The sequence below is a fragment of the Ceratosolen solmsi genome, unplaced genomic scaffold (assembly GCF_000503995.2).
Source record: "Ceratosolen solmsi marchali unplaced genomic scaffold, CerSol_1.0 scaffold63, whole genome shotgun sequence".
Taxonomy (NCBI): Eukaryota; Metazoa; Arthropoda; class Insecta; order Hymenoptera; family Agaonidae; genus Ceratosolen; species Ceratosolen solmsi.
In genome coordinates this window covers 1,724,513-1,735,148 of record NW_011948437.1, presented here as the reverse complement: position 1 = coordinate 1,735,148, position 10,636 = coordinate 1,724,513, and the positions used below count along the sequence as shown (strand labels likewise).

The window sequence follows — 10,636 nt, the reverse complement described above, 5'->3', positions numbered from 1 at the left end:
CAATGTTTTGAAATTAGAAATAGGAGCGAATGAAAAGAAAAAAAAAACGAGAAACGTTGGAGTTGACAGGTAATAGGAAAGAGAATGCAATTGAAAATTAAAACTATTTACTTAAATAAAATCTTGAAGAACGAATCTTTAATGTGCAATTCCCTTTTCAGTGCAATATAAACTTAAAGTAACATCTCCCTGTTATTTTCATTTGAAACAAAGTAATTTATACACATTTTGAATCAAATCCAGTTTGACAATACTTAAATTCAAATATTTTAATAACATTAATTTTAATAAAATACGGTTAATATTAATGTAGTTAAATTAAAATATAAAATTATTTGCAACAAATATTACAGTGAACACTTTTTATGTCAATTTTCGATGGTATGGTTTTGTAATAATTCAGTTATCAGTAATCTACTTGAAATGTCAGTAAGTAGATTACTATTACTAATAAGATTATTTTTAACTTTAATTTTTTCTTAATACACTACTGACATTTCGTTCATATGACATTAGTAATATTGTAATTCTTATTTGATGCAGGCACTTTATAATACAATTAATTATACCGGTTTCCTTAATAAAATTTAATATATTAGAAATATTATCACGTTAAAAAATAACATATTCATATCGATTTTGACGAGATCTGTTTGTGAGTTTATTTTAAATGTCGGATACATAGAGCTAATATACATATGAGTCTAATGAATTGAAGTTTAAATAATTAATTATATTGTTTATTTAATAATATATCGCATACTTTATTTAATTTATAATTAATTGTAACATTGAAAAAGCGAATAACAAAAAAAAATAAATTTATTAATTAAAGGTTCAATAATATTTTAATGAAATAACTAAAATGAATCTTTTTGAGAAATGAATTTTACGTAGTATTTAAAAGTTTTAATATTCAGCCATTTAGGCATCATTTATCTATGGAATAATTTATTGTATTTTAATATAAGAAATTGAAATTATATTTCATTATAATAAAATTATATAATCAATTTTGGCAATGGCAAGGGCTATGTACTCAAGTATTGGATCGACAAAATTAAAACTAAGCTTCGTATTTATAAAAATATTGAAGTATCATTCAATAATTCAATTAAAAATTCAAATTGTTTGAAATTTACTTATTTTACATATAGATAGATATTATATAATTATCTTACAAACAGATTTGATTGCTATGTAATCGATTATTATAAATTTTGAATTTCGATTTGTTATCCTTTGGTAGCCTTCTGTAACAATAATTCAATTCATACACTAAGAGAAGCGTAGCAGTTAATAAATATTTGCTTGATAATGTAAGTTGAATAAGCAAGTTGAAGGATTTGAAATGCATATACACATTTCTGTAGGATTGTCGATTCTTGTTCCATCATTTATAAGAGTGTGATGGACGGAGTGCATAGTGCACTTTGTTCCAAATCAAAAATCGAAATCTGAAAAAATGCCAAGGCCACTTTTAAAAAGTTCCTACAGATAGCGTCACATTCCCAACACTTTTTCCCATCTCTTTCACTCACACTCCCTTTCGGTCAATTATCTTTTAACTTCCGCGTTTGTACTTTTATGGACGAATAATATGGCAAGCGTATTATAATTTATTTAAATCACGAAATTGAAGTTTTATGCTGTTCTTTTGAGTTACATACAAGTTTTTTTTTTAAAAAAAAAAAAAACAACTTTTAAAAAACATAAAAATTTAATATTTGTATTGTTGTATATAGATGTGTTTATTTTGATATTCTTGTATTCATCTGTATTTTGTATATATAAATTATTTATATAAAGAACGGTCTATCGAACTTGTAGCTGAATTTTAGCTAAATCTAGGACATTTATATCAAGTCGTACAAGTATTTTTTTTTTGTCTTTTTTGTTGTTTTTTGCAAGTATATTAATAAATTTGAATGTGATAAAGAAAGCAACGAAGCAATGGATATTCACTCGATGATATTGTATTTTCAATCGTTTGACATGCAAAATATTTAAAAATAATCTGATTATTTTATTTATTTGTGGTTCGTTATTTTTGTTAATATGTGTATATATATATATATATATATATATATTTCTTTTTTTTTTTTAAATAATTTGGAATAAAAATATTACTCAAAGTTTTTTTTCTTTCATTAAATATTATAACGATATATTATTGTTCTATTTAAAACTTCGTATCGAATTGTTTATGAAATTGTATGAATTATCTTTAGACAAAAAAAAAAACAAAAAAATCAAACGTAAGCAATCTTATAATTTCCATAAAAAAATCTACTAATTTAAGTTAATTTATATTCATTCAAAGTATAAAATGTTCTATCCAAAAATTATACACAAATGATACGTTTCAAAAATATTTCTATATTTTTATTCTTTCGTACTTTGCGTCCCTTACGAGCATCAATACCAGAGTTGAGTTCACAATGTTTCGGCTCCTCGAACATTTTCTGAGAATACATTTCTTACCTACGATGCTCTCTTTTAGAAAAGGATCTTTGTTCTCGTCTTTCGCGATGAAAATAGATTTCTAGAGGCGATATTTAAAATCTTTTTATGCCAAGAAAAATAATTCATGTTTTTGCACACCGTAATTGTATTTTATTGAATTGTAATTGCGTATCAATGATCATAGGTTCTAAGTAAATTATTATACGAATAATTATGTACAGACGGGTAAATTGCAATACTTTTGTAAGATAATTATTTTTTGTAAATGACGATTGTTTTGACAGTGACTTGTATTTTCAACATACTTTTCACTCTTTTACAGGCGCAGTACGTTAAACATCTTCTCACCAGAAGACAGACTACAGTTAGAATAGATAATCATCTATTCTAGTTTCTCTAATTGTTTGACATATACGGTTTTCTTTCATTTTTATGGCAAATACAAAATATCGCACATTACCTTTTCACCCATAAAAGTTTAAAAATAAAGAACTAGTTGGCCAAAAAAAAAAAAAAAAAATTTAAATATTCATTAGCTCGAAAATTGTTCTTTTAATTTTATTAACAATGCAATTAGTTTAGTACTAGAGACTTTGTCGAACCCTTGAACCCTTATTAATTAATCGGCGAGGCAAACTGCCGAGTTTTATCAGATACTATCAATCATACGTCATTCCAACGTAAAATTTAATCATACATCATACTTTATAATAAATTGGTTAAACCATAAAACCATAAATTAGCTTTTTATTTTCAATGAAGATAATGGAAAGAAAAAGTATCCTCTGCGAGGCACTCGATCCGACAATGCACACCGACCCGGGTAGGTCACAGCATTCAATGCGAGAGTGTCCTCGGGCAAGAATAACAAAATTCACAAATAGCGCCGTTATTCAATGTCCCATCGCATCGAGTGGGAATGGCCCCTTGAGGTGGAACTGGCTTGCCCCCGCGTACCTACGCGCACAACAACGCGTTTAACAATCAGCCAAGCCGCCCTCGGCCACATGTACGACGAGCGTGCACCTCTACATGACAGCGCCGCCACTGTCGTCGTTAGGCTCGATACGCAAATTATAGCAAAGGAGCGAGGCTCGACAACGCGTGTAACGTCTTCTCCCAGCAGCGCAGCGTTGCTCTTCAGGGTTCGCTCACACGACGCCTCGCGACTCTACCTCGGAGCCTCGTCCGAGTCCCGTCTCTATGACCTTAGACCACGGTCTAACTGTAGGGCCGTGGTCCGGTGCTAACATTCGAAGAATAATAACAATAGGAAGGCGGGCGCGCGCGTGCGCTCCCTTTCTCCACCTCTCTCCGCCCATCCGCCCTGTCGAATCGGCAAGTTTACCTGGGTAGGATTAGCTGGGGTTAATTGGACGAGTGGACAGCGAGGATGCGATAATGGGAATCCGAGGGACTCGACGACGTCGTCGTTGTCGTTGTCGTTGTTCTTGTCATGGCTCTTGCACGGTTGCCTTAGCTTTGACATGGGCTAGGGCCAGAGTACATCAACATCATCGGTACGTGCGTGGCGCCGCACCTTGCACGCTCCAAAAGTCGTGATTTAATTCGTCGAGTCGTGTTTTCTCCCGCGAGGAAGGGAGGGAGAGATAGATAGAGATAGATAGAGAGAGAGAGAGAGAGAGAGAGAGAGCGTGCGTGTAGGCGCGCGCGCGTGTTTGTGTTTGCGTGTGTGCGCGCGCGCGATCGTGTGTAGGGCGGTGAGGGGAAAGCCCTCGCCCCTCGTAGCCAGCAGTGGCCCGACGTCTCGTGGTCGAGTTTGTGTTGTGCGCGTGAGAGGAAAATTCTCGGTCGCGTTCGTTGATGAAACTGCTGCGCACCTGTCCGGCTTGGAATTCCTCTGTGCGCGCGACATACACACCGAGGGGGCCACGAACGTAGCTGGGTGAGAAAATGTCGGCCGTGGCGAACCGCTGCCGATTGGAAAGTCGCAATGCCGAAAGCCGTACGAGTGTTGCTGTGAGAGCCGCCGGTTTATGACGAACTCCTCGTGACGCGAGTGTTTAACAGGGCCAAGCGAGCTTTTGCCAAGGGTCACTAACAAACCTTCCGTCCTTGCATATTCCGTGCATAAACGCAGTACGTACTTATCGGCTATCTCTCCGCCTCTTTCTCGCTCCTTATTCCTTAAATTCTCTTGAGTCCTCTCATTTCGTTGGCCCGCTCACTACGTTTTTTTTTATCGTACGCGCGACTATCCCGCGTTGCCCTGGAATGCGCTGCTCTATGGAATTTATGCGGTGCTTGTCCTCTGCGCATTTTATCGCTGACAACACAATGATTGTCAATCCCTGTTCTGACACTGCTCTCTGCTCCCTCCTTCTCTCACTCTCTCACTCTCTCTCTCTCTCTCTCTCTCTCTCTCTCTCTCTCTCTCCCTCATTTTTGTTTTGCGAGCGTGCTCTGGAGTGGACTGAAGCTTTCCTATTTGGCTTTACTGTTTTTCTTATTGCAACAAGTCGATTATTGATCTTGAACCACTTTGCACCATTTCAATCATATGTCACTGATTCCTGCTCTGTTTTTTAAATATTGTTCTCGATAACTTTGCTTTCAAAGGATTGGATTCTTTATTGTAGATTCGAAACTATAATATTTATACTGGGCAGGCTTAGTCGAATGATTGAAATTTTATTTAGAATAATCTAATTATCAATGTCTAGAATGTTTAATATACAATCCGTATATCTATTAATTGTTTATTATTTTTCTGTTTTATTTGATGTTTAATTGTAACTTGTTTGCTACCAGATTCCTTATTTTACCTAAAATCTGTTTTTTTATCGAATTTTTTGCATTTCATTATTCATGTATTCTTATTTGTTTGAGCTGACTTAATTTCTTTTATGCTTATTACTTAAAAATATATTATAATTTAATCGTCATTTCTTTTTAAATTAATACTATCGATAATCTTAATAATTTTTTTATTTATAATTTGATCGATGCGAAAGCTTTTCTTCTCGTATGATTTCATTATGTAATGGTATTATTTGTTTATCGCAACTATGGTATTCTCTTTATCTCGATAATTTATTTATTTCAGATATTTGATCAGTGGCTGTTAATTTAGTGCGAATATATTTATAAATCTATTTCATGAAATACTTACATATAATATTTTCACTAAGTTTTATTTATTGCTAATTCATAATCTTTAATTATCAAATTAATTATAATTATATTGATTAATAATATAATTTTCTTTCTTTTTAGAACGTTCTACGCTCCGACGATTTGTAATATATTTCCATCATGTTTGCTAAGAAGAAGAAGAAACCACAAATCTCAACCCCAACAAATTTTGAGCACAGAGTTCACACCGGCTTCGATAAGCGAGAAGGGAAGTTTGTTGGATTGCCATTACAATGGGCTTCTATAGTTGGGAATAATCAGATTCTAAAATCAACCAATAGACCTCTTCCATTAGTTGATCCGAGCGAGATAACACCTACGGAAATTTTAGACTTAAAAACTATAGTACGTGGTCACAATGATCCAAGAATAGGCAAGTCATCTATGGGAGAGAAAGCAGCTGAAAATAATCTACCAAAAATGAGTAGCGTTGCAAGGTCTAATTCGTTGAGATCTTCGAGTCCGCCGAGGCTCAGAAGGGATTACAGGAATAATGCAAACTTGCCTCCATCAGTCCCAGAAGGTCAAGAAATGATGAATAATCCTACGCCAACGCAAATGTACCCGACTTACAATAAACCTCATAGTTATGCCGATAAAATGAGACAAAACTCACCTAACGTTGGACCAGGAACAAATTCAGGTCATAATATGATACCAAATCTTCAGAATCTTAATCCTAATATGCAATCTTCGCCAAACCTCTCCCACATAAGTACAAACGCGCAGAACTTATCAATGAATTTCCAAAATTTGAGTCCAATTCCAAGTATGCAGAATACACCCGTCAATTCAAGCATTCCTCAGTCACAGGAGTACGATTTTCAAAGAATAAATCCATCCATGACGGTACCACAGACTGCACAGTACAATGGAAACATACAATTGTCTAAACTCGATGCATCGAAAGAGCGTTCGCTTCCGCAAAATATATTATTGCATAATGCACAACCTAAAATATCACCTGTTGGCTCAATAGCTTCTCAACGTCCTTTGAGTCAACTCAGTTCACACAACGTTACCAAACATACGCAAAACTATGTAACAGGAGAGAATCAGAACTTCCACACACACTTTCAAAAGCCCATCGAAAGTTCACAATCAATGCACAATCTTTCGAAAGCTGGTATTTTATCAACAATGCCAGGAATCAGTTCGACTCCGGATCAGAATCAAAATATGAAGAGTGCTATGTCATCTGGTAATTTAGCTGTAGGTCCTGGCGCAACAGCGAATAATTCTGGAAAACAAAGTACGGAGCAGAGACTCACTCACGAGCAATTTAGAGCAGCGTTACAGATGGTGGTACGTAGTAATATATTTCTTGCATTCCCAGAGTATCCTATTAAGCCTTGTTAATTACTATTGAAGCAGCATATTTTTGTTCCTTTTCTTTTTTTTTTTAATGGACGTACTTTTTGTTATAATTATAAATCATAAATTATAATAAGTGAACTGAAAACTATTTTATCGTAGTAAATTTTTTAGTTACAAAGGTTAAAATATCTCATCATTTCTGTATAATTTTCTTTTTTAATTAAATGTTACTATTAAAGTTGGGAATACTTTTATTATGCCAAGTTAATATAAAGATGAATTTCAACTTTGTGACAATTCGAGCTTAAATATTACTGCGATTAAACAATGTACAAGTTACGTACTATATATTTCTAGAATTAGAAATATAAAGGTAAATGAAGTAGTACGTAGTACATTGTGGCAAATCTTAAAATACTCGTTATGATTGGATAATTTTGTATTAGATTTCACCAGTTTTAAAATATTTATTTAAAATATCTAAACAATGTAGATGTACAATAATTTATAAACAATACTTAATATCTATAGCAATTGACATTAATTATGAGTGGATAAATGTATTTGAATATCAAATTTCAGAGTAAATTAATCCAAGTGAGGGCACTCTTAATTGTTTATGTGATGATTATAAATCTTAATGCAAAGCATCTAATTATATTTTAACTTTTGATATTGTAGGTGAGCAATGGAGACCCTCGCGAGAATCTTGAAAATTTCCTTAAGATTGGCGAGGGCAGTACCGGTACTGTATGCATCGCCACTGACAAAAATACCAGTCGACAAGTTGCAGTGAAAAAGATGGATCTTCGAAAACAACAGCGTCGTGAATTGCTTTTCAACGAAGTGGTGATAATGAGGGACTACCATCATCCGAATATCGTGGAAATGTATGACAGCTTCCTAGTGAACGACGAGCTCTGGGTGGTGATGGAATATTTGGAAGGCGGAGCTCTCACTGATATTGTCACGCATTCACGAATGGACGAAAGTCAAATAGCGACAGTATGCCTTCAGTGCCTTAAGCCTCTGCAGTATTTGCATTCGCAGGGTGTTATACATAGAGACATTAAGTCGGACTCAATTTTATTAACTGCGGATGGCCGGGTTAAGCTGTCAGACTTTGGATTTTGCGCACAGGTTTCGCAGGAGTTACCCAAAAGAAAATCACTGGTTGGCACGCCATATTGGATGAGTCCAGAAGTTATTTCCAGGTAAGGCTTTATGTTCTTAATAGTTGGAGTATTAGAATATTTAGATAATTCAATGTATATTTTTGTAACAATCGAATGTGCCAATAAAATTGCATCGCTTCTAGTATAAATAAATTCAGAGGATTGCAGAAAATAACACTGTTTGCATTTATTTTCTATACAGAAATTTAGATTCATTGCATAATATTTGTATTACACTATTATTACGGTGGCTTAATAAAACCGTGTATAATTAAGATCGACTAATTATTTTACTAATGCGCAATCAATCTTTTCAATTCATAGGTTACCATATGGACCGGAAGTGGATATTTGGTCTTTAGGTATTATGATTATAGAAATGGTAGATGGAGAACCACCGTTTTTCAACGAACCACCTCTACAAGCTATGAGACGCATTAGAGATATGCCACCACCAAAATTAAAAAATTCACATAAGGTAATACTATTCTCTTATTGCTTCCTTGGTCGCATAGAAGTAGATAGAAAACTGCTCTTAGTAATCATGAAGATCATCTATTGAGAAAATGATAAATATTATAGGTGAGTCCAAGACTGCAAAAATTCCTTGAGAAGATGTTGGTACGAGATCCAGCTCATCGAGCCACCGCAGCCCAATTACTGGAGGATCCATTTCTTATGCAGGCTCAAAGTCCGAGCATCTTAATTCCACTTATGAGGGGCTCTAGGCATACAAATTGTTAACTCAAATAGAGCTAGTTTATTTAATTCATAGAAGAAAAAAAGAAGAGAAAGAAGAAGCATTATCATCACGGTCCAGCATTGGAATTGATTGCATCAAGATGAACATAAAAAGTAAATTTCTAGAATATATATTGACATATATATTCAATTTGTTACTTGTAGCCAAGCATTCCTGTTCACTATAAGTGTAAAATGTTTTAAGCCTTTAACGTTAATTCACTGAAAGCATGCACTAAGTATTATAAAATACATCGAGTTTACGAGGTTTCATTAAAGTTGTAACAGCTAAATAAAAACCTATTTCCAAGTGCCTTGATGAAGTAGGATTCCTTGTTGAGGTATATATATGTATGTATGTATGTATGTTGTATGTATGTATGTATGTATGCATGTATGTGTGTATGTATGTGTGTATGTATGCATGCATGTGCGCGCGTGTGAGTGATGTTTGTGCGCGCGCGTGTTTATACATATATATCTGACACTTTGTTCATGTTGTATTGAAGTTTTATTTTATCAATACAGTGAATATCGTACATTTGTTTTTTTGTATTTTTCTTTTTCTTTTACTTTAACATTTAAAATTTTTCCTCATCAAATGTGCCTCTTTTCAACGAGGTTTACAGTCACTTCTTTCCATTACATCAATTTAAATATTAATATTAATTGTATGTACATTACTCGAGGTTCATCTTTCACCAAAGGCATTTTCAAACTTCCATACATTTATTAATATTACATTGTGTTTATATTCATTCCTTTTAGTCATTTGAAATAGGCAGCTCATAAAACATGTGCATATACACATGTGCACATGTAGGCACGTTTACGTGCGTGTATTTTAGGTATGTATATATATATATATACATACACACACACTCGATACTTTAACCAAGTTGAATCCATTAGTACTTAAACATGACTTATCGATGTTTTTGTTTTTGGAAAAATCTAAGAACTAATTATTAATAATGATGAAATTAAGCTAATTAATTATTAGCTTTTGCATTCCACACAGAAAAATGGATATGTGATATTTTTTATTGGCAAACGTTTGAAAAAAGAAGGCAAGCGACAAAAAAAGAGCCCGAGAATGAGAAGGGGGGGGTGGGGGCGTGACAGGGGAAGCGAAAGAAAGAGAGAGACATTTTGAAAATGATTTTTTTTTATTATATAGACTTGTATTGTTGAAAAAATTTACTAATTCAGACTTTATATACATTTTTATGTAAATGGATTGTTGAATAGACGTAAAGGATTATAATATCACGTTAAGAAACTTTAATTATGCGCGGCGCTTGATCTTGTGATCATTTGCACTTAAGATTCTAGCAATATTATTTTGTATATGCAAAGATTCATAAGATTAAATTGTATTTTCGATAATGCAAATTGCATCACTTAACTATGAAATTATTTTCATTGAATAAGTTCTTATACTAGATTATTGATTTTTATTACTTCTTTATGCTAATTCAATTTAGCTACAAAAGTACAATATGACATTGTAAATATATGAAAGCTATAAGATAAAAATAAAAATGTACCCAATTTTTTTTATACCTAGTGTTTGTATTATTTAATTGACATCCCTTTTAGTAAAATCCAAGCATGAATTGTTAATTAGCACATAAGCGCTTATTTTAGAAGATTTAGAGAAGGTATAAAGTACGAGTAATACCATGTAAGTTTATCGATATAAATTGTATATGAAGAGTATTGTATAAATAGCGGATAAGCGGCTGGATGATTATCGAAAGAATAAATAAATTTGGACG

The 10,636-nt window shown here is 33.4% G+C and overlaps 1 protein-coding gene across 1 annotated transcript; it reads left to right on the top strand.

Annotated features, from left to right (window-relative positions):
- The first annotated feature begins 4,161 nt into the window (after positions 1 to 4,161).
- Positions 4,162 to 9,249, top strand: mbt (serine/threonine-protein kinase PAK mbt). The gene is made up of 5 exons (XM_011503342.1): positions 4,162 to 4,566; positions 5,704 to 6,927; positions 7,621 to 8,153; positions 8,439 to 8,592; positions 8,697 to 9,249. Exons 2-5 carry the CDS (start codon positions 5,743 to 5,745, stop codon positions 8,856 to 8,858), a joined length of 2,034 nt encoding a protein of 677 aa, XP_011501644.1. The 5' UTR covers positions 4,162 to 4,566; positions 5,704 to 5,742; the 3' UTR covers positions 8,859 to 9,249.
- The last annotated feature ends 1,387 nt before the right edge of the window (positions 9,250 to 10,636 follow it).